This window comes from Antedon bifida, chromosome 3, assembly GCF_963402885.1.
Source record: "Antedon bifida chromosome 3, ecAntBifi1.1, whole genome shotgun sequence".
Taxonomy (NCBI): domain Eukaryota; kingdom Metazoa; phylum Echinodermata; class Crinoidea; order Comatulida; family Antedonidae; genus Antedon; species Antedon bifida.
The window spans coordinates 7,537,997-7,563,076 of NC_136228.1; the positions used below are offsets into that span (position 1 = coordinate 7,537,997).

The 25,080-nt window shown below is 33.3% G+C and overlaps 3 protein-coding genes across 5 annotated transcripts in view; 1 reads left to right on the plus strand and 2 right to left on the minus strand.

The window, feature by feature from the left end:
- The window catches only part of LOC144838817 (uncharacterized), a 39,574-nt gene extending 25,270 nt beyond the window's left edge, over window positions 1-14,304 (minus strand). Inside the window, exons 1-19 of the mRNA XM_078694312.1 lie at window positions 14,233-14,304; window positions 11,057-11,111; window positions 10,581-10,774; window positions 9,815-10,072; window positions 9,505-9,597; window positions 9,027-9,115; window positions 8,604-8,741; window positions 8,093-8,378; window positions 7,612-7,781; window positions 6,533-6,733; window positions 6,133-6,331; window positions 5,002-5,193; window positions 4,309-4,497; window positions 3,449-3,628; window positions 2,881-3,066; window positions 2,167-2,315; window positions 1,453-1,666; window positions 745-899; window positions 272-482 (exon numbers count right to left, since the gene is read on the minus strand). Of these exons, the coding sequence (XP_078550438.1) occupies window positions 272-482; window positions 745-899; window positions 1,453-1,666; window positions 2,167-2,315; window positions 2,881-3,066; window positions 3,449-3,628; window positions 4,309-4,497; window positions 5,002-5,193; window positions 6,133-6,331; window positions 6,533-6,733; window positions 7,612-7,781; window positions 8,093-8,378; window positions 8,604-8,741; window positions 9,027-9,115; window positions 9,505-9,597; window positions 9,815-10,072; window positions 10,581-10,774; window positions 11,057-11,111; window positions 14,233-14,301 (3,228 nt within the window). The 5' untranslated portion in view covers window positions 14,302-14,304. The remainder of the gene's footprint in view (window positions 1-271; window positions 483-744; window positions 900-1,452; window positions 1,667-2,166; window positions 2,316-2,880; window positions 3,067-3,448; window positions 3,629-4,308; window positions 4,498-5,001; window positions 5,194-6,132; window positions 6,332-6,532; window positions 6,734-7,611; window positions 7,782-8,092; window positions 8,379-8,603; window positions 8,742-9,026; window positions 9,116-9,504; window positions 9,598-9,814; window positions 10,073-10,580; window positions 10,775-11,056; window positions 11,112-14,232) is intronic.
- Window positions 1-25,080, plus strand: part of LOC144838823 (rab-like protein 6) — a 273,930-nt gene that overhangs the window by 111,143 nt on the left and 137,707 nt on the right. The window lies entirely within an intron of this gene.
- Window positions 19,786-25,080, minus strand: part of LOC144838826 (procollagen galactosyltransferase 2-like) — a 28,275-nt gene continuing 22,980 nt past the window's right edge. The window contains exons 9-11 of one of the 3 annotated variants that reach the window (XR_013611710.1): window positions 24,329-24,532; window positions 20,735-21,173; window positions 19,786-20,701 (exon numbers count right to left, since the gene is read on the minus strand). Coding sequence is in view for 2 of the 3 variants with exons in the window: in XM_078694324.1 (XP_078550450.1) it covers window positions 22,921-23,176; window positions 24,329-24,532 (460 nt within the window). In the remaining variant the exon portion in view is untranslated. Of the gene's footprint in view, window positions 21,174-22,912; window positions 23,177-24,328; window positions 24,533-25,080 lie in introns of all 3 variants that reach the window. The other 2 variants (XM_078694324.1, XM_078694325.1) reach the window with 2 other exon arrangements.

Here is a 25,080-nt window from a genome sequence, read left to right on the forward strand (position 1 = left end):
TAGGCGCAGTCTACACAAAATCAAGTGCACCCAGCAAATGTTGTTGATGAGTAGGGGTTTACCCTGGTGTACTAGTCCACACAGGCACTGCCGTGGACAGATAAAAAGGAAAAGCATTGGCAGCACTGACATGACTTGACTTTTAGCTGAGAAGCATGTAGTTAAAAAAGTCTACAGCACAGCAATTATCGTTGGAATGGTGCTAAACAAATGGACATTATTATATCATCATAATAAGTTTAGCCAGGCTCATGTGATGTAACAAGCTTACCTCTGTCCAGACTGTGGCAATCCAGACACCAGCACAAGGGGTAAGGTCTGGACATGCTCTTTCACCTGCTGGTCTGACAAAGTCTTGGCAAAATACATCATCTACAAGTTGCAGAGAAGAAGTTATGAGGTAACATCCTACAGTACGAGTCTGCGTTCCCTCACCACACGTTGTAGAACATTCGGACCAAGTCGAAGCCAGGTAACTGTACCTGAAACAGAAGTATTTACATATAGAAAATATGTTAATTTTTCTTCTATACCACTTTGACATTTTAAAAATATATAATAATATCATGGATATAATGTTGTGAAATTTCTAAGAGCTGTACTTTTATGGAAACATACTTCCATAATACAGCTAGCATTCATCGCAAAGCTGTTCCTTGGCCTTACCAGGTACCCATAAGCTTAAAAGCATTTACACAACACCACTGAGAAAATATTGTTACCTAGGGAAGAAATTTTACTTACGTCACTGGGCAATCATTGTTTGTGTTACAATCTTGAGAAGTGTCAGGCATGGTGTTAGGATCGCAATTGGAATCATCTACAATAGTAGTCCCTCCAGGAAACTCAATACAAAATACCTGTCTAGTTTCAGTGCCAACGCCACACGTCACTGAACACTGAAAAAAAAACATATATACATCATATGAGATGAGAATTTAAGAACAGAAGATTTTAATTTACAATTGTGCATGGTACAAGGTTGGCTGGGAAACTTCCACACAATCTCAAGTTAATTTTTAGGTTTCTATCATCTAGCCTTTGATGGCCTAGCATTAATTTGAACAACATCACCTACCCAGGACACCTGAAAGAACTGTATCTAAGGGAAGATACACCTAGGTAAATAGGTAGGGGGGAAAGACACACCTATATGAAACAGTAGGGGGAAAGACACACCTAGATGAAAAGGTAGGGGAAGACACACCTAGATGAAAAAGTAGGGGAACACACCCCTAGATGATTAGGTAGGGGAACACATCCCTAGTTGATAAGGTAGGAGAACACACACCTAGATAAAAAAGAACTTCCTGTATGTTTCTTGTGTTTTATTATAGGCTGTATTTTGGTTTCATTGATATGGTCCCTCGCCATGGATGCTCACTTTTGAGCATTGACTCTATTGCAGTTAGCTCTCTGATGAATTATATAAAGTTGTTAATTTAGACTTACATCCATCCATTGACCAACTGTCCATACTGGAGCCTGGCAAGAACTTGGAGGAGTACATGTTGCAGCCTCTGGAGGTTTAGTGAGGCCAGCGTTGAGACAATCTTGGTCTGTGGCACTAACAAAAGTATTGCCGCTTACAAAAATACAGAACACATCTCTTGTTTGAATTCCTTCGCAAGAGCATCCAGAATATACGTTGGTAAGATACTGATACCTGAGTAATAAAGACACAATAAATTATTAACTTTGAACCTATAAATTATTGTTAAAAATAATCTTATTATTACAGAAAACTCCTTCCAGTAAATTATACTCAGTTCATTTTAATATTAGATTTTATAAAGGACATTTTAATCATCAAAAGTCTTTATTTCATTTCAAATGTATAGTTCAACGTTACAATATGTCTTAAAGCAGACACTATTACTGCATAATGTAATGTATTCTAGGTGTATTGTTAGCTATTAAATCATATTTTCCATATAAACAGGTTGCTATATTTACTATGATAAATATCATTGCTAAATTATTTATTGATGTTAGAATACAGTAGTAAAGCCCCTAGAGCTCTGCCTACAAAATCAACCCCTATGTGACAAAACAATGTGATGGACATGATGATGTCATATCACTACCATATTTGGGCACATTACACCTTTTTTGTCAAACCAGTTTGATAATGTGGACAGAGCTTCAAGCTATGGAAATACTCACATTCCAGTACACATGCCTAAATTACAGTCTGTCATAGTTGTTGGTGGTGTACCTCCACAAAAGCTATTAGACACTACCACATTGTTATTCTGGGTATCTTGGCATTCTACAGTTCTAGTTGCCATACCTGCACCACAAGTAACTGAACACTAAAACAAAAAAACAACCTTGTTTTAAGCTCTGTCTACACTATCTAAACTAGTTTGCCTTTATATGGTAGTGATATGACATCATTATGTCCATATATGGGCACATCATAATGTGTTGTCAAACTAGTTTGATAGTGTAGAGAGAGAGAGCTTTAGGGCTATTTTGCTTTGTTGTCAAATGGGTTTGAGGGTTCAAAAGAAACGATTGTAAATAGGCACATTCAAAAATGTCATGTCTCATAGCCATGGCACTCATATCAACAGGGTATATATTGAACAGTATCCCGACAATAGTACAATTCAATGTGCAATAATCACTCAAAACAACCCTCTAAAGCGTCACATCTGCTTTGGTGTGGCTCAGGAAAATAAAACCATATCTCAATGTTTTGTTTTTCGACACTCCATGTGGCTATCTTTTTTCTCGATATACGCATAGCCGCATGGCATGCCATGAAATAAATGCTGTATGGGCAATCTGAAGCGTGGATAGAAAGATTCTTAAGTCTGTCTACAAAACGGTCAGTAGCATTTTACTTTTTAAAAGCATTAATGAAGTACTAACCCCTCCAAAGCTTCCTACGACATAAGTGTATCGGCTCGGGCAAGCAACTTGCGTGTTACAATCTCTCTGCGTATCTGGAGCAGTAAGTCCTGCTGATACACATAATGAATTATCCACTATCATAATGCCTTGAACACATAATAAGTTTCTCATCTCCACTCCAGTACCACATGTCACTGAACAGTCCTAAATTGAACAAAAATGTATCGTTAGATACGGCTAATTCCAAATGACACATGATGCGTAATTGACCAATCAAATTGCAGGGATAAAATCAGGTGTGTTGTAATTATGATCAATCTATTCTGTTTTAATTTGATATAATTTGTCTCACTCTGATTAAGATATCCTTGAGGTGTTTTTATTACACATAATTCAGCATGCATTACTGTTGGTGCAACTTAATATTTTAGGTTTCTTTTGTTGAAGGTATTATTGCTCATTTCTTGGTTGAATTTGTTTTTTATTGTTTTGTGTGTTTTGTATATGGATGTACTACCCAAAATTAAAGGAAATGAATGAATGAATGAACAGAAAACTTTTAAAAGTATATAAAGAACACACTTACCTCCCAGTCTTGCACAACGTAACTATATGTAGGACATTGCTGTGTGTTACATGACATCTGCGTGCTTGGCATTTGAAGACCGGCGTCAATACACACACTATTGTCAACAATTGCATTTGTGGAAACTACATAACAAGCAACTGTTCTTGTTTGTACACCTCCTCCACAAGTAAGCGAACACTGAAATAAAAAACAAATTGTTAAAACATGTAATTCTATTTTGTTGAGATTTTTATATCATAATATTTTCTTTAATGGCACATTATTATATATTCAAATCTGTAATTGTAAACTTTAAATGCTGTTTTTAAATTCTCAGTTTCTAAATTCTGTTATCAGTTTTTTCAGTAAACTTTTTGTTAAATAAAATAGTAAAATTCATATTTTTATATAGTTTATTTAAAAAGGGTTAGCGTCATTCGAAAGCTCTGGGATTTCTATCTGGCTGTTTTAATACTGTATCATTTGTATTTAGATTTTTGCTAATTTTATTTGTATCTCAATTGAGATCCAGCCACTGATACCCACAGCATTGTTATTTTTCAGTGCTTATTCTATTTGTATCTCCATTGAGATTCAGCTGCTGATACCCACAGCATTGTCAATTTTCAGTGCTTATTTTATATGTACCTCCATTGAGATTCAGCTACTGATACCCACAGCATTGTCAATTGTCAGTGCTTATTTTAAATGTATCTCAATTGAGATCCAGCTACTGATACCCACAGCATTGTCAATTTTCAGTGCTTATTTTATATGTACCTCCATTGAGATTCAGCTACTGATTGATTTATATAAAAATAATGCACCAAATGTTCATTTTCTAATTTGTATTTTGATTTATTTAAAAAATAACTTACATCATCAAAACTTCCCGTAGTAAAGGCAACTGTTTGAACTGGGCAAGCACTTTGCGTACAAACTTGGGATGTACCTGGCTCGTTGAGCCCAGCAGCTAAACAGAAACTGTTATCAACAATTGCACTGGTTTCTTGAATTGAACAAGACACGGTACGTGTTTGCTCACCAGTCCCGCAAGTTACTGAACACTAAAAAAGATCATTTACAGAAAAGATTATATATAACAACCAAAACTGAACAGAAGACGGACAGATACATTCTGATTACAAAGTAGGCAATTATGCAAATCAATTTTTAAAAATACTATTTTAAAAACAAATTTTTTAAATACATCAAAATTGGTACAAAAAAACACTATTATGTGAACTAATGTAAACCGTTGATCGAATCATTATTCATTATTTTATAAAAGGAATAGTTGATTGTTTCCAACGTTTAGTTTTACAAAAGGGTACATCTTTACAGATTTTAAACTCCGACAATGTGTACAATGAAGGAACATGTATTTTTGGACTATCGTTATTTATGCGTATCAATTAAACTGTTGTTGTTGCTGTTGTAATCTAATGTTCTTCTATTTCTATTCCCACTACATAGACTCATCGTCTACACACACACCCACACAGAAACAGGTGTATAATTAAACAGATTGTGAGTAATTTAATTAATCCTTAACAAAATTATTTACTTACATCTGAGAAAGGAGTAGTAACGTAAATATAAGTAGTAGTAGTAGGACAGTTGCCATTATTACAAGCTCGTGTGGTAGACGGTGTGGTAAGGCCAGCCAATATGCACGAACTGTCGTCAGCAAGGGCACCGGTTACTGCATTTACACATGTCACTGTTCTTGTTTGAACTCCAGCCCCACATGTAAATGAACACTATCAAAAATAAAAATAAGAACATATTGTTATAAGGTAAAGGTTAGTCATGTGTTCATATTACGGAGCTTTTGATTTGAGACGAACCGACAAGCAAACTACGTTATGTTAATTCATTGTGCACATGCAGAGATATTGTGTCCTCGCTCTCCACCTTCACACAGGTTTGATGGCTCCTAGGTGCAGGCGATGACCGACGACACATCAATTGTCCTGAACTAGGAATGATCCGTAATGGTTATCGGCGAAAAAACACTTTAGATGATGAATGTTATAAACTGTATTACACCAACATCGACATTCACAATATATGTAAGACATGTGATTTATCTACATTCATCAAAACCCAGCAACGAAATTATGCTGCACATCTGATTAGATCCGATAATGATCAGATGACGAAAAAGCTATTCTTCCAAGATGACAAATGCTCGAAGCGTGGTAGAAATACGAACACGTTATTCAAACAAGTTCTAGATAATGTTGGAATGGTCAGACAAGCCTTCATTAACAACTCGAAGACATTTATTTATCATATGCCATCTAGAACACTCTGTCAGAGTTACAAATCAAATTTTTATATTATATATATAGGTTGGTCGTCGCAAATCAAAAACTCTCTATTTTGAATGTAGGAGAATGAGCTGTACTAAGCCTTGGCATTATGTGGTAGGATGGCCACACCGCCTCATTCTTACTAAACACTCAATTGAAGCTTGTGGACTAGTACAGGAATTGAACCCGGATCTTTCTGTATGACAGTAAGTATTCTAACCACTAGGCTACCAGACTTGTTATAAGATCAACAAAAATTAAAGGCATATATCAATTTGAATCGATATGCATCTATGTCAAACAGTCAATATGAATTTTGTTATTATTGTTATGTTTTCTTTGTATATTGAAATTGAATAAATAGAATGAGATAAAACTACTTACACCTCCATAGCTTCCAGTCTGATACTGACAATTAACATAGTTGGTACATTCCTGGGATGTCGATGGCACTGTTTGGCCGCTACAGAATGAGTTGTCAACTGTCACTCCATTGCTATTCTGGCATAAAACGGATCTAGTTTGCACGGACGCACCGCAAGCTGCACCGCATGCGCTAAAGCTACCTGTTACATACATATAACTGAAAAAAAAAACGTTTTTGTTTTAATTCTTCCTGATAGGGAAAATTATACGGCACCTACAACTACATTAGACCTTGGTAGATAGAAGGTGGCAGACACACTGAATATTTATTTAAACTGATTCTTTATGATATGGTTAATTAACTGTACTGCACACAGTATCTCAATTTCAATAAATATATTAGTTTAAAATAACTTACGTTAAATTGTCGACTCCGCATGTTGCAGCACATTCTGTCGCATCGCAGTTACAGGTTTCAGACGAAGCCGGTTCATCAACTGGACATAAACTTGTGTCAGATACAAGGGTAATAGTTTGAGTATCACTGTTAATAATTACACATAAGACTGAGCGTTCCCGAGTGCAGTCTACACAAGCACCCCAATCTGATGCGGTCCACCTGAACAACAGAGAGAAAACAGTGACAGACATTATAGTATCTTTCAAAATAATTATTTTAGTTCTCAAATATATCTTCCAATTAAAAACAAAATCATCAATAACAAAAGTACTATAAAAAACATACACATTTACATCTAATTTAAACCATTAAGGGGTTTAAAATTTAAATTTACTGTTAAATATATATATCATTTGCAACATCACTGAAAATACACTATCAAAAATACCACTCATTGTGCCGTGAAGCAGAACAAGCATCGTGAAATAACTTACAATCGTTCACTGGGTAATTATTTGAAATAAAAATAGTATTTTCATGTGTAAAAATTATTGCCTCAAATTTAAAGAATCAATTTTGGTGATTATATATCTTTATTTTTTTTATTTACCCAAAAATAAGTATATATATTATAAACATTGTAAACATAAATACAACATAACATATCAAGGCAAGGGCTAAAAAATAGTCAGAACTATAGTAAACATTGAAGAATAAATGGTTAATAAATAAATAATGGGTAACCTTTCACCAAAATTAATAGAAAAATGTTCTGTAGCACCGCTTTTAAAAATAATTATTTGTTATTTCATACGCATCCAACAGCAAGAAACTCATCAATTACAGGATGGATAAACTATAATTTATCAAGCTTATAAACCAAGTCTCCTTTGAGGCACAGGAAGTAAAGGTCAGGATTGAACCCTGGACTTAGGTCAGAATTGAACTCTGGACTTAGTTCAGGATTGAACCCTGGACCTTGGGGTTCGAAAGCAAGCATATTAATCACCAAGCTCCACTACCTTTTAGGTAGGTAGGTGTTATGACAGAGGAAAGTAAATGTCAAAAATTTAAACAATTAGGCTACATCAACTTACTCTGGAATGTCGCAATTGTTGCCTGTACACTGTCTGGTGTTGTGAAGGTAATGACCTTTCTCAATAATACAGATACATTGAGATCCACACCCTGTACCAGCAAGAGCAGGTTTCATCATGGAGTAAATATTTCCAGTGTCGTCCTCACACTTAATTTCTGGACAGATGTTCTAGAAATGATAATGAAAAGAACCGCCCTGTAAAAAACTGCAAAACAGACTTAATCCTGGTGTATCAATTCTATTCAAATTAATGCCTCCTATGTTTGAAATGGTTATAATTTGAGGTCTTTGATAAACTTAATGCAACAAAACAATTTAGTAAGTTACTAATATAACACCTCCTTGCACCAATTCAGTAGGCCTACTAAAATGTCATCACCAGTTCTTTTTCAAGAACAAATCTAAGTTTGTTATGTACTCGATGAATTTTCTACTAAATCCTAATAGATCAAAATTACTTTTAAAAAATTGAAGTTTACCTGACTGTTTTTTACAATTCCTGCAACTTTGGTGGTTTCTGGAAAGACATTCTTGCATTGTTCCATATCATCATGTACGCTTCCTTGGAGAACATCATTAAAAGGGTACACTGTTGCAGGTTCATTGTCCAACCAGAAAGAATCGTCACTTAATAAAAATGCTTCAAGGTCTTGCTTACTGCATTTAGACCATCTGTCCGGTTTTGATCCAGGCAGTCGTCGGTCTGCCATTATATAGCTCGGACTTTTGCAAGTACTAAGTTCACCGTCATGCCTAACACCGAATCTGTTTGTAAAACAAAAAAAGGTAACACCTTAAATATATTTTTTTATATAGGTTGTGGGCATGTAGTAAGGAAAAAAACAACGTTGGCCTGAAAAAATTTACCGTTGAAAACTTGTTTGAAGGCATTTAATGAATTGATTTTTTCGGAAGAATAAGATCCCAATAAATTAAATGATTGAATCAACAACGAATAGAGAATTTACTAGAGATATTTACTGTACTTACAAGTGCGCAATTTCGTGAACAATGTTGACAGGTGCATAAGTGACATTGACCCCAAATTCGGCAATTACACATCGTTTGTTGTTTGAATCTGAAGCTTTTCCAGTAATTCCTGCATTGCCATTAAACGTTAGATTCAAACTGAAACAGAGAATGAGTACATACTGTTATATAAAATACGCTTTTCAAGGAGCAGCATCATATCATAATAGCACTTCTCCTGTTTCTAGCTACTAGCCTAGCCCTAAGTGGAGACTCTGTATAGTGCGTAGGGCCTACTTTTGTCGGTCACCGCCCTCTAGTCAGTACAATAGCTAGTACTAGTAGGCCTAGGCCTAGGGGGGGGGGGGGGGGGGGCCTAGTAGTAGTAGTAGTAGTAGTAGTAGTAGGCCGGCTAACATCATCAATTTTCATAATAAAATTTACCTTGTAAGTAGAAGACTGATATCAGCAGAATCCTCCACAGAATTGCAGAAGTTTTGTAGGTAGGTATCAACATCAGCATTTTTTACAACCTAAACAGTATTGAGAGCACATTATCAAAATATCGAAACAATTGTTACGTAACAACTGCTCTCGGTTTTTCCCAAGTTTCCCACTGCCCTTACGAAACGTGTTGTTTCGTTAAGCATTAAGCAAAACACGTCACCGTTGGACTTGAAAACGCGTTGACATAATACAGTATATCCAATCTACCAAGAACGTAAAACCAATACCATTTTTTGTTTGTGTTTTGTTATTATTATGTACTTATTTATTTATATATATATATAAATTTGTTTTAATTTGACATACCGTATTTATTTACGAAAACCATCAATATCTAACAGTCTTTTTCCCGTCTTTTTATGGTCATGCGAATGTTCACAAACCATTTAATTAAACATGATTTAAAAATACTTACCGAAGTAACAGTTGCCACGGGCCTAAAATTAAACTTTATGGGCTTATTTCCGGTAACGATGGTGGTAAAAGTTTCAAAATATGATTTGATTTCCTGCAGAAAAAAAAGTTAATTATTACATGACGTAACTAAAATTTGATAGATTTGAATTTAGATAGAAAAAAAACCGTAACAAAGTGATATAAAGTGGATAGTTCAAGGTGGTGGTCTAAACATGTTTACCGCAACACCTGACACATGCATGCTTTATTCGTCTTTGTTGAAAATGGATTGGCTACCTCATAATATGTGATGTAAAATAAAGACATACCACAAGTAAGTTGTCAACTTCGCTTTGAAATTGTTCAGACAGTACAGCCACATCAGCGTAAACATTAACTTCAGCGTATTTTTGTTCTGGTCTTTTTGTTATCGAACGACGATTCCTGCTCAATTTCATGTCAGAGTTCAATTGATTCCCTTTGAAGACTATATGAGGGTCTTCAAAGTCGGTCATCACCTTACGTGCATGCTCGTTACTAAGCTTAGCGATAAAGTATTGTTCACCGTTTACACTTATATAACCAGTCTGAAAAACACAAATACAAAAGCAGAAAATTAATTTTAATGATTATGAAACAACTGAAAAAGTTTCTACCTTAGGAAAATATACTGTCGTCAGGAATAGATTTTTCTAACTTTTCATGTTGTGAAGGGATAATTATAGCTGATTTTTTGTAGCCTATTGAAATTTCTCCAGATCATCATAACGTGAAAAACAGTACAGGTAATCGGATGTATATTTTCTTTAAACTTTGTCTACACTATCAAACTAGTTTGACCAAAAAAAGTGTGATATGACCAAATATGGTAGTGATACTCCCAAATATGGTAGTGATATGATATCATTATGTCCATATATGGGCACATCACACTTTGTTGTCACATAAAATTTGATAGTGTAGACAGAGCTTTAGGCTGAGTTTCCAGTAATCTGTACATTTCATGCTGAAAGTCTTCCAATCTTATTAGTTAGGCCTTGATTGGATTATATCTTATATTTGTAATCGTTTTGGGAAATAGAGGTGATAGCTTACCAAGCCATGGCAGGTGTCAATGGCAATGCTTGCATCTGAGCCATCAACCAACTTTCCTTCATGGTGACATTCGTGTTTGCCAGAACCATCATCAACGGCGTGTAGGATCATCGACAAATCTCGCCCAAAGGCCTCAAAATTGTATCGTTTCGAGCCATGGTCAGAATCAACACCGACCACTTCGTAATCTGTTCCTATTATTTAAAAAGGATTTTGTTTAAAATTGTGCAACTTCAGCGAGTATCTCTTTCATGACTGGGCCGGCAACGAGGTTAATTGAATTGGACTCGCAAACTTCACAGCTCTGATTCTTTTTCTTTCACTTAATAAACATATCTTGCTAAAAATATTTGAAATATGATTGATTTTGTTAAAACAAAATCGGTTTGTTTAAACAAAGTTATTTATGAAGATAAACGCTAGAAAGATTCGTAACCAAAGCTACTTTCTTGTTTGCATACAAAGTATGGTCTTACCCTTTCCTTCTTCATAATACTTCGAAACATCTTCAGCACTCAGCAAAGGTTGTAACTATTACGTAAGAGAAAAGATGATTTCATTATTAATAGGGTATTTAATTTATATTAGAAAAAACTGCTCAGCAAAAATTAAGTATATGTAAGTATAATCTCAGAGGGGTGTACATCATTTAATTACGTTGAAGTGAATTAGGAATAGTTTGTTTTATCATCGGTAGGCTTAATTATACTAACATAAAAAAATGATGTGTATAGCAAACTCAACAAAGTCGTGTCTGACACACAGTACGAACAATATTTATTCATATTTAGGAATAGAATCTTACAGACAAACATATTTTTCAAACAAAATTGTGTGTAAATAAGTATTAAGACATGACATAGGCTTAAGTCAGTTTTTAATGCGTTGACTCTTTGTAAACTTTTTTTTCGCAATTCGGTGTTCTAACTCTGCTATGCAATTAAGTTGTTTTGTTTTATAACTAAAGATACCTTGGTGTATTTTGTGGAACACTTCCATCATCAAAGGAAAAATGTTAGGCTAGCAGTAGGCCTACTAGAGTAATAGGGCATGAAGAATGTTTGATTGTTATAGTCCCAACGGAAGTGGTACGATTCCCGTGCCACATGCATGGAATTCTTGGTACCATATATGTCAGGTATTTATGTATTGTTATGAATGAATGCATTGTCAGAAACAAATTTAGCCTTCATTATTGGGTTGTTTGATCTTCACCTACTTCTACTCTATAAACTGAATTTTATCCTGTCATTGAAGTCAACCACACAGAACAAAAGTCACCAGTACAATAGGTGCATGAAGGCTCAAGGTACGAAGCCAAAAATGTGGCGAATTTGTAACAATGAAGACCAGCTTAAAACTATTACTAAGTCGGTACACTCTGTGACACAAAGCACTGAACGGAACAATTAGAATTTAAGTTGAAAATTTTATCCCAAGGGAATGGAACCTTATAGACCTCATTTTTACATGCTGATAATGTGGTTATTTATTATTTAATATAAATCTAACCCCTAAAGGTGACATGCAACCATTCTTACTCCTAAAAAAGTAATTGGTGTGACTTGGCATTTAGGAGAACCCAAATTTTGTTCAACTAAAACTATGACACATTACGGTCAATAGACAAAACCACTACAGCAGTATGGGATCATATATAAACACGCCCATTCTATTGTAATTATTACTCATATGAAGTGCAGAAAACACAATACAAAATCATTAGTATAGCAAACAGATTCAAGGTTGGTGTATACATTATAGACACAATGTAAACTAATGTTTAATTCCTCTGCATGATTCGTTTTAGTCAATAAATAATAGGCCTAAACGATTGTTAATTAATTTGAACATTTATACGAAGCTGGTTATTAAAGCTAACTCTCCACTGAAGAATGACTGTAGGGCCTACTGTCAAAATGGAAATGTTGTTATATCTATGGTTCTGTTATGGTTATAAATGGAAAAGCTTTATTCTTACGCTTAGCAAAATATATTAAAAACTCTTCTTCAAATACTTAGGTAGAGTATTATATGATTAATTTATGTATTAATTTGTCGCCGCATGTCAGTACCAGGCCGCGCCCGCTTAGCTCACTCTGGTGGTCGATGACAGGCTAACAGTGCTATTTGACTGTAAGAATGACAATAGGGTTCTTAACAATGGAACCAGTAAGTGCCGTTACGGAAGTGCATACACCTTGGAAAGACTAAGCTAAACATTGATCCGAGGGTTGACACTCCCTGAAATCTCAGTCTTTTATATTTGGGCAACTAGGCATTCATTTAGGCATACCACAGGGAACTAACAAAATATTGGGTGGTTAATATTGAAGTACAGTAAAAGCATGCAACTTAAAATATGAAAATAACGATTCTTGTATTTCATTTATACCCGATAAACAAGAACATCTTGACAGTATTCTCTCCTGCAAACACACAATATTAGCATGCCAAATGCATACTTGAAATATGTCATTGATAAGGGAACGTCTTTATGAAAGACTTCATACTGTTAAACTTCTCCTTTTAGAAAAAGTAGAAACTCAACACGTTGTGCAAGCTTCTTTAGAAATCTCACACCATAATTAAAACAATAGTTCTTTTGTAATCTATAGTGTTCTGAGGATGCTATGTCAGTGTTAATCCTCAAGAATGACAATTAATCTGTTTTGTTAGAACCTACTTAAGAAGGCGACGATGGCTCATGGTACAAATTGGGTTTGCCAACGCCCATTATTCTACAAATTCCGTTGCGGAGATTTTTAGGCTAAACCTAAACCCTTCTGAATTAAAGCATTATTTCCGCCACAAATGAACGGTAATCCAAATGAACCAGAGCAATTAACATTGGACGACAAGATTTCAAGTGATGTAAAACATTTAGATACACATTGCCAAATATAGAATTTATAATTTGTATGGCAGAGTACGCCTATATTTAAATTATCAAAATACTGCTAAAATGGTAAAGTTCAAGAAATGTTGAAAATACATGTTACCGTTTTGGTTATTTGGAATCAATAGCTTTGATTAAAATAGGATTAGGCCCAAGTGTTCATTTAGTTTCCCTATGTGGGATGAATACACATTTACTTTGTTTTCCAAAAGTTTGGCACTTTCTTTCTTGCTGTTTTACTTTTTTATTTAGCTTTTTGCTTATTATCCAGCCACTGATACCTACAGCATTCTCATGTTTTCAGTAATTTCCATTAGTGTGAAAGTGTTAGAAAATGCAAAACTTTTTTAGGCAATCTATTTTGGCCATGCTTGTATTGTATCCATTATATGAACTGACCACATGTGTATATTATTATAGTAACAACCTGTAGACAGACTTTTAAAATCAAAACTTTCACTTTGAAAACCACAGCTTAAATTGTCTAAAATAACAATGTCTTTCAAACAAGACTACTGGACTAGAAAAATAGCAACAAGAATTGTGTCAAAACGTTCAAAATGTTGATAAAATAAGGAAACCCACTTTTATTGAACATATCTCAAGGATAATTATTTCATAAGGCCTATTTAAACATTATACTGTTATCAATATTCACCAAGTTTTTTATTTCTAGATAACACATCTAAAATTAACGCAGAATTATTATATTTCACCACAAATTAAAATATATTAATTATAATACAAACTTACCGGTGAGAAATTTCCAGGGCATATTAAGCCACAGCAGAGCACCACAAATGCTAACGTACGAGTCTCCATGATCGAGTGACTGACTGATACCTTAGCTTACACTACCTCTATACAAATAGTAAAAAAGGTCCATTCATATTAAAATGAGTCAAGAAGGTATTGTACCCAAATCAACGGTTGAGTGCACCTATTGGAAGCAAGCAAGCGGCGTTCGTTTGTTCGAGTCTCACACCACGCCAAAGATACTTGTCGAATACTATTGACAGGGCAGAGGAGTCACTCAAGCAGAGAGTCATGATTGTGATGTGACAATACAATACAATTATTAATTTGTTATTATTCATAACCCACCAGATACATTTATAACCATATTAATAATTCATCGATATATTTATCCTACTTCTACATAATATTATTTTAACTAAATACAATCTAAAATAACATTTTATATTTTACATTTTAAAAACATCGTGAATCTGTTTATTTATATATTTTTTTAAATTTTAGAACCACCAGTAACAGGTTAAATTTAAAATGTATAAACAGAATAAAGGTAAAATTTTAATTTAGAAAAAGGCGGACTTTTTGGTTTTCTCTTTTGTGAGATTCATTCACTTTTATGTCATATTTTGTTACATAGTCATTTTGAATATATACATTTCTTTGTAATCAATCAGTTCTTATTTCTCTTATTTTATTTTTGCATTTACAGTGTATATTAACACCACCATTAATTCTGACCCGCCCGAGTGATAATCTAAAAATTAACATATATTTCTTTAGGTGGAAGTTTAGGTAAATAACGAAAAAAAAACACAAGTAACCTTAGAATTATGACATTTGTGCAGAAGAAATAATATAATAAAACGGTAATTATATAGAAAAACAAATACAGCAGTTACAGAACAATTGGTATCAAAACAAAATATAATTTTCGGGATAAAAAAACGAGTTTTCTTTTTGTTTTTACGTATTTATTAAAAGATAATAGTTTTAGTAACAACTGTTCTAATGTAACAGAAACATATTTATAAATCCACTGACAAAAATCTGGGTATCAGTGGCTGGATCTCAATGGAGATACAAAATAAAATAAGCACTGAAAAAATGACAATGCTGTGGGTATCAGTGGCTGAATCTCAATGGAGATACAAAATAAAATATCCACTGAAAAAATGACAATCAATAATTTTAGCTGCTAAAATTATATTCAATTGTTGAGTAACTAATACTGAGTTTTCTTTTTGTATACATATTTGTTAAACGGTAATAATTGTTTAAAATTATTGTCTTTAAAAACATTTCTATTTACGTATACATTTAGAAACGAGAAGAATGGGGTAACTTCGAGAAGAATGGGGTAACTTTGCAAACATTTTACTCGTATTATTATTTTTCTAACTACAAAGTCATTAAAACATGATTAAACATGTGAAGTGTACATGACACACCCTGTTTGCACGTAAAGAGGTCAATAAAACTATAATTATCCTTCAACAAATTCGTGTCAAGTTGAACAAGGGCCAAATTGTACACCTTTGTTAAAAAAAACTTAAGTACGGCGGGTTCCTTTGTTGACAGTGTGCTTTTCCTTTAGGCTGAGTTATCAGAAGAATAGTTAGCAGCACAAAGTTGTAAATGATTTGTTGCTGAAACAATTGTATTGCTCACAGTTTTATTTTGAAAAGAAACAATAAGATTCTGTATTATATTCATCGAATCTAGAACACTTAATTTGTATATTTATATCGAGTTACGTTTTGAAATATTAGAAAAATAGTTTTAAAAAATCCATTTTAAACGGCTTAGTAGATTTTAAAATAGTTGAAAAATTAGTTAAATGTTCTGCAGGTATCAAAATATAAATCTATTTAGAAATAAAATAATGTGGCTGTATTTTTTCTCTATTCAAACTGAAACATTTTGGCTTGATTTTTTTCAACGATGTAAACAAATTCCATGTCGATAACAGCTCTTTTTTATTCCTATATTCGCTTGATGTAAAATGCATTAGACTTATGCAAATGCTTTTATATTACTGTACTCGTAACATAAAATATATATCCGCATTCATTGCACGAAATACAATGTAAAAATGACAATACATCACAACATAATTCCGCAGGTTTTATTCTCCAAAACAAGACATAAATATCTTTTTAGGAAAAAGATGTGGTTTACTCAATTGAACTGGTTTACTAATAAAATAAAACTTAACCTTGGAAGTTAAAAAGGCGAAATTTCACCCACGTTCAACGTGCTAATATAAATTTATACTATTTTGTAGTTGGAAAATTGAATTCTTTTTTATCAACAAATGCATAGTTTCTTCCATCTCGTTATTTTTGTTAAGTTGACATTCAAATATATTTTCTATTGAAACATAATGTATAAAATATATCATCATAGAAATATAATAATTCAGTTTGAAAAGGGTTAGGAAAGAACAAAGTTAATAAGACAATATTTAATTAAGTTAAAAAATCATTTCTTTCGTTTGTAGATAAGTAAACGAATTTCAATTTTGTATTTATTTATTTATTACTATAAAGTACTATAATTTGGTAAGTTGCCAGTTCATTATTAATTTGTTATATATATATATAGATTTCTTCATGCAATTGTGGCTTGGTGGTTAATATGATGCTTGGCTACCACTCCAAGGGTCCTGGGTTCAAGTCCCGTCACATGTCAGGATTTTTTCTAAGGACAAAATTACAACTCCACTCCCAAAGACTTGTAATAAGACTTTGTTTATGTAGAGCATCTTGTGTATATGTTTGTCTTGTGAACCTCTGAGGGTCCCTAATGATCAGCAATTGATGGATGGATCACCCTCTTTAAATATGGTAAAAAATAAATAAAATATTTAACTTATTTAAATTCTTATGTTATTGTATTTTATATTTCGAAGACATTTCAATATGTTATTCTTGTGTGAGCGAGCAATGATATTTCTCTTTAGTGTTTATCTTTTATTTGTTAAAATGTTTGGTTTGAATATTTGAAATCAGATTGCCAATGATCAGATTCTGCTATCTAAAATTATTCGTATACATTTACTATGATTTCAAGCCAAACGGTAAAAAACCGTTTTGGAAATAGCTAGTTTATTTTAACCAGGCAACCATGGGGTATATAAATGGTTTCACACAAAATGCTTTATACACTTCAAAGAATGTATGACAATTATTATTATTGTTACTTGTATTTACAATGAATGGCTCTATTGTGGATGGAATGGGACAAAGTATCTATAAAAATGAGTTATTTTCTTTGTATAACAAAATCGGTGTTCTGTAATGAATGGTACAGAATCTAAAGCAATGCTAATAAGTGTACTTTTAAGATCACTATCACTATAAAGCTATATTATGTTAAACCCAGCGTGTTTTTACATGCAAATGGAGAAGAAATGCTTTTACATCAGTACATATTTGTTAACAAACGTATAGGCCTAAAGGTTACTTTAAGTTATCAGTGGAACCTCTGTTCAGGTGGACACTCATATTAAAATTAAGGTATACTTTCCCGAAACATGAAAAGTCACATGTCTTAACTCTAACCACTAACTAATATTCAGGGGACACTCCTATTAAGGAGACATCATTTTGATCCCATATATATTACATATATTATTTTATTATATCTAACTTAACAAGTCCGTCTTTCATATTTTGAATACGTTTGTAAGTTGGCTGGTATTGCAGTAAGTCACTTCAGAAGTAGCCTAATAATGTCGCCCCAAAGAACATATTCTCAAACCCATATTCAGCTTAATTCGGTTGGCTTAAAACATATTCTTTAACTTGTTTTGTGGTAAGGTACGGCTTTAGGGCTAGGGTCAGGGTCTTTATCCTCGGTTCGATGCGCCTACATACTAACTCAAATGAAGCTCAAATATAATTCACAACTTAATTACAAGCGGAAAACCTGGATTAAAACGTTTGGAAGGTATATGTGGCGCTATTAACACAATTCCATGTAAATTTATACTACTTCTTTACAGTTGAATTCTCCGATAGTGTATTTTACGAATAATACGTCTACAACTCAGTCGGTCTCCTATGTAAAATGAGAATGTTGAAATACTCTCATACTCTAGTTGTCTTTAAATAAAGACACTTTAGCGGCGTTGGCACGCGAAACACGAAAAGTCATGGTTAACAAGGAATGCTGTGTTTAAATGCAAATTATATTAATAATACGCAAAGAAAATTGCCGTCAATGGACACATTGCCAAAGTGTAATAAAAATGTTCCAAACGGCGCGATTTTTGGTAATGCGGTGATGAGGCAGAGAGTAAAACGTTTTTGGTTATTGCTATAATTCTAGACAAATAAGCAGTTTTTATGCGCGAGACGCCCCAGCAGATCTGGTTTAGCAGTTTTATAAGCCTACTGTACACTATTCGGATGAGCGATTAATTAAATACCGTTAGTTTGTTGTTGAAATTAAACAAAAGGCGATTGTCATATGTTTTACCAGTATGACATGTAGGTAGACACCAGTTTACGTAACACGCCCTTAGAGCTTGGTAGTATCTACCGACACACCCACAACAACATTGTGACTCACTAAAATTGATGGATCATAATATGAATCAACAGGGCGAAAGCATTTACGTTTAAACTGGGTTGTTATCCACGAAGCATTTTAATCGACCTGGAAACGTTTGTTTTTATTGTTTCTCTGCACACACACATAACATTTACAATGAAAGAAACAAATTACACTAGAAAAAAAAAGTGTGCAGAAGGAGGCCAAAATAAGATTGGAGCGAAACTTAAAGTCATGGTGACCAGATTAAATTAAACAAATAAATAAAATATTGAAGGTATAATAGTAGCCCAGTTTACAAGAACTGGGCTACTTAATGACAATGTGTATACAGTACCACATGTTTAAATTTAAATACACATTTACCGTCTATCTTTCAAGTGCGGTAGAAAAATCCATATTTGTAATAAATTTGATATTGATCGCGTTTAGGCTTCACATTCATTGTCTATTTCGCAGACTGTATCAACAGACATTGTATAGTTTGAGTTTCCTTGGTAACAACACGGAAACGGAGGACACTCATTAATGAGGAATAATAATAATAATAACAATAAACAACAACCGCTGTACACATATCATTTTTACATGGCATGAATTCATATTAATGATGTAGATCCAATATATAAAGAATTGATTAGTCATGTCAACATTATTCCACGTTTACTGCAATAATGTAGGCCTATAAGTTTGTATCAACGTAGATGAGGTTTTGAGGCAATCCATAAGGGCATTAAACAAAATCAAGTTACTGGAGTAACTGCAGTACAATAGATTTGACGTGGTCCCTAATATTTAAGAACACGAAGATACATATGATATTGATATGACTCAATTCACATCGAGAAGGTATACACGCCTATATTGCTTGATATAACCATGGAGGGTTTTTCTTCCATGATATAATAATTACTGTATTGGTTGAGGGCGATATTATATTAATGTTATGCACTTAACCTATCGATATTGTACAATGAAAACATACGATTCAAATTGTATTCGATTTTTTAACATTGTTTATTTAATTTGTTTCACTATTAAAAACATAAAAAATCAGTAAAAGAAAATTCACTACAATAACATAATTAACAAATTGGAATTTTATCATCTTAAGAGGCCTTCTAGTAGGCCTATCCATTTACCTCAGTGGTTCCTTTTTTAGGCTGAATGTTAGCAACTCACAGGGGTGGATCTGGGAGCGCTATATGATTTATTAATACTTAACATTAATAATTAAGTGTCTGTCAAAAACTTATATCAAAACATAATTGATTTTAGCTGTCAAAAGCGCGTTTTAGCGCTACCGGCTAGATCCGGCCCCGAATTAAACTGCTTTTCTAGTATCCACTTATTGGTTTGAGGTTCTAGAATCGATATATAGTGAACTATAATATCTCTATGGTCCTAGATGGCAGATTAATATCCCTAAAAAAAACACCAACATTTTGGCATAAATGGCGCGTCATATTACGGGAAAAAATCAAAAGGCCCGCTGTAGAAGAATATACAATTGAATCATGAATTAAAGCAAAAATAACAAAGAATTAAAAAATTATTTTCACTGGCAGAATAATCATGTACACATTCTGAGATGTTATAAAAAGTACAGTGGTAAAAAAGATAAAATATTATGGCAAGCAACTTTGAAGGATTATAAAAATATATAATATAATAAATATTTATATTGTTGACAATACAGAACATTATAGCACCAATAATAACACAGTCAGTATGGATAAATCGAAGAATAATCTAGAAACGCTAACATGACTATAAAGTAGAACCCCTATTAAGGGGACACCATTGAGGCAAAACATGGTGTACCAATAATAGGGGTGTCCCCTAAATAGAGCTTTGATCATACATTGACCCTCATTTGTCCCCTAAATAGAGGCGTTACAAGTGAGTTCTATTATTAAGTAATATCCATGTATGTGAGCACAATCTACCAAGACATACATTTTACAACTATTTTCCTAAAATACTTCAGTCTACTATAATAGACCAACTTGAAATTTGTTACGAACCTACTAAAATTCCGCGCCGATGCTTCCTAGCTTGGAGGAATTTAAAAGTCATTAACAAGTCCATAACATTATTCATATATTCTTTAACAACGATAATGTCAGCGGCGTCATAACTCAGGATGTATATGTTGATCCGTTCCTTCTTTCTCCAAACTTTTCTCACCCATTTGTTTATTCTTCAATTCAAGGCATTCGAGTGAATCATGATTTTCGCAGACGCTCTCCCATAACTTTGACGCCTCCGTGTCGCTGAAATAGTTAGGCTCCCCGTAGTAGTGAGTTGGGTACACTAGTAGTGGCTGGACGGAGTAGGTTATGAGGTCACGAGGTGAAAAGTGCTCTTTCCAACTTTCTCTGCAAATTAAAAGGAACAACTTCATTAAATTGGTTATTACAAAAACATTGTAAAAACAGAATTGTATTTGTAGTAGTTAAGTTGTTTTATCATCATAATGCTAAAATAAATATTAATTTCATAATTTTTATGCAAAAATACTCTTAAAATAAATAATGCATTACTATTACTGTATCTATATTAATTGCACTCACTAATATTGTTATAAATGTAATTAAAAACTATTATCTATTTTGTATGCAATCTATATTTGTTGACATTATCTTATGACAGAGGATAAATGGAAAAAGCTATGATAATTTGTTTAAAAGCAAGATAGTTAATAGTCAGACATACACAAGTTGAGGACAGACTGATAGGTGAAGCAGAAGATAAAAGGAAGAAGCTGCAAGAGTTTCTTTAAAAGTACACACACAGACACACAGACAAACAGACAGACACACACGTTTTGAATTAGTAAGAAGGAAAAGAAGTTAAAGCTGGAAATTTGTTTAAAAAACTAATAGTAAGGTACATATACACAAATTAGAGATCAGCATCAGTGTACAGTATAAATAAAAACAATACTTCAAAATATATCAAATATTATGTTAATACTGTACTATATTATATAGCAAAAAAAAACATATTTTAGAATATAATATAATTATATGGTAATACTGTATATATATTACATGGCAAAAACATTTTTTTTTTTTATTTCATTAAAGAAAAGTTGGCAAATACAAGATGAGGAATACTATTAATAGGACATCTTCAGGACCAAAAAGTTTCCTTTATGAGTTGGCAATGAAACATATGTATTGTCCCTTGTTTGTTTCATAAGAAAGTGAATGGGGGTTTCTCAAAGGACTACAGTATCTCATCAATTGTAGTTAATAATAGCATACATTACCATTGTCATATAATATTAATGACTGAAATATTTTATTATTGAACTAAACTGTCTTGGACCCGCAAACATGAACAATTTTCAAAATTGTGTTACTGCGCGCAAGCATGCGGTTTAATAAGCCTTTTGAACGTTTAGTAAAAATTTGTAAAATGATTCAATAAACCAGCACAGAATGATAATTTAATAATGACATGCATTATTAAAAATGAATGAAGTAACTTATTATAAATCATGCAATGTTTTGTTAATGCAAACAATGTATTGTACAGTAATTCACAAAAATCACCCATAATCTAATATAACTTTGACTTGTTGACCTTTGACTGGTCTGAACTACAACCTAAATTTACATAAAAGTCAAAGTTCAAAGTTAATTGTAAGATTACAGGTGATACTTGAAAGCATAACTACACAGAGTAGTACAAACAGAAGCATGCACTCAATATGCAATCATTCACATGTATGCAAATTTTAAAATAAATAAAATAATGATAATAATCCCATTATATAAACAATTTATGATTTTGAGATTTCATTAAAAAGTTAAATGGTTCAAAGTCTGTTAGCAGGCAGACTCTGTTGGGTTTTTTTTTATTTTATAGAGAGTGATATTCTAAACAAAAAAGAGGGAAGTTATAAGAATAAACATTGTAACGTTAAATGATGACAGTGTGTCAAAGGATGATGGTTAGAGATATTCCGTTTGATACCACAAGTGTTTAAAAAGAAACAGGATAGATATGTCATTGGGTCTTCAGAACTCTACTACTATATGGTTGTGTGGATGCATGTCTAGGCTAAGAAGAGATGGAACTCTCATATAACATGATTGGTTTTTCTCACCAAGTGTGTCATAACTCGGAGTGTCCACTGGGTAAATTCAAATTAGCACTTTGCCTCAATTCATGGTTGCTAATGTTTTGTCGATCTTTCTTGGCTAGACAGCGTGTTTTATCGTCCTCGTCGCAGACGTGATCCCAGATATTTGAGGCTTCTGTGTCGCTAAAGTAATTTTTATCACCGACATAATGAGTGGGAAACATTATGAGAGGCGAGACGGAGTATGCTATAAGATTACGATTAGTAAATTGTTCTTTCCATAAGTCTCTGTAAAAAACGTATATAAAATGTGTACGATATGAATTAACCTATAAAAAAGCGACAAATTAAAAGTGATCTAACCCATCAATTAATTACACTCCACTTTTCATAATCTCTCTTAATATTTGATTTCATCATAACTAACATTATGTAAGTAAAATATATTGTTTATTTCGTCAGAAACTGATTTATGCATGTAAAACATACGTTTCTTGATCTTAAGCTTGATTCCCACTGTAGGAGCAACGCAAGTGAGTTGATCAATCACAGTTCAGATGCCCCTACGTACTTGTGTTGCATCCAAGTGGGAACCAAGCTTTAATGTACACGTGCGGTTTGCATACGTAAGAGTCAACGAAATGAATGAAACATTATGGCTGAAGTTAAAGTGTGTTACGAAAAAACCAACATTCAAGATATGCAAAGTACAAACTACATGCACTAAGAAATGCTTGAATTGTGTCAGTGGCGGATCCAGGATTTTGGGCAGGGCCTAAAAATGGTGAAATGAAGGACTGAGCTTAATTTGATCTCCTATCTCTTGCATTACAATTTGCAAAATTTAGGTTGGGGTGAGTGCCTTGGATCCGCCCCTGTGTGTGAAGTAACAAAAAATAGAAATATATAATATAAATAAATATCAATGATGAACAATGAATGAAGAATACAAATGATTACAACTATTAAATGATGATGATTAGGACAATGAAAAATGATAGTTGAATGATTAGATTATAGACTGAGGGTCTTTCACACTTGTTCTGGCAAGGTTCCGGTCCGACGCAGGCAATTATAGATTGGTGCATAGCCACGTGGAGCATCATGAAAACGAAACATTGACGTTGGATTCGCTGTTCCGGTACAGGTGTGAAAGACCCTACTGCAGTAGCTACATTTTTTTACTGCAGCAATGTATGATTTATTTAATTTAAATGTAGTTTATGATACATGAAAACAAAATGATTACTGCAGTAACTGCATTAAAATAATTTGACATGGTCCCTTAAGGTACCCTATTACACCAAGTAAAATTAATTATATGCCAACCTCTGTTTTTTATTTTTTAATAATAATAAAAAATCCGTATCAGAGACCTTAACTTTAAATATTTTCAGAAAACTTAAAATTAAAAAAAATTAAAATTAATTAATTACTTACTCCGGATGTTGGTCAAACATAATGGGTAAGTATTCATCAACAGGGACCATTTTACCTAAAGGATTCTGCTCCACAAGTTTCCTGGCACCTGATTGGTTAATAATATATCCTAACGTCCAATATGAATAGCTAGGCCATAGCAGCATGTCCGATCCACTGACCCATGATTCAAGCCGGTGGTTTAATATCTTACGTCCAAGGTATCTGGAAGAAATAAATATTTGTTGATTTATTTAGTTGCCGTAAATGATCAAACAATGTTTTTAACCCTCACAAACATTTCAGACAAGTGACCATTAGATGCCCATTTAAAACTGGTTTCTTAAAATATTATAATTAAGCACTTTACTTATATTGTGTTTTGTGTCAGGGCCAAGTAGAGCCTAAGGGGATTTGTAGAGGTCTTTTATTTAAGGGGTTACAAAAGCATAGTCGTATTTATAGATAAAATCGGTAAGTGGTGTGAGCACTGATCTGTGAAAAGTATTGTATATGTATAATTAGCTACACCAAAAAGAGGGAGAGGAGAGTTACACATATTCCGTGGTGCATTGTACACATGGCAATTTGTGCTGTACAAGATTGTTCTCTGAGAGGGTCCAACTGCTTTACATTCCATCTGAAGGACGAGGCAATGAGAGTAAAGTAAACTGGCCAAAGGATACAAGCAATATAGCAGAGACAAGTCTCGAACCCATGCCTCTCACATGCTAGTCCAATATCCCTTACCATTACGACATACAAAATCATGA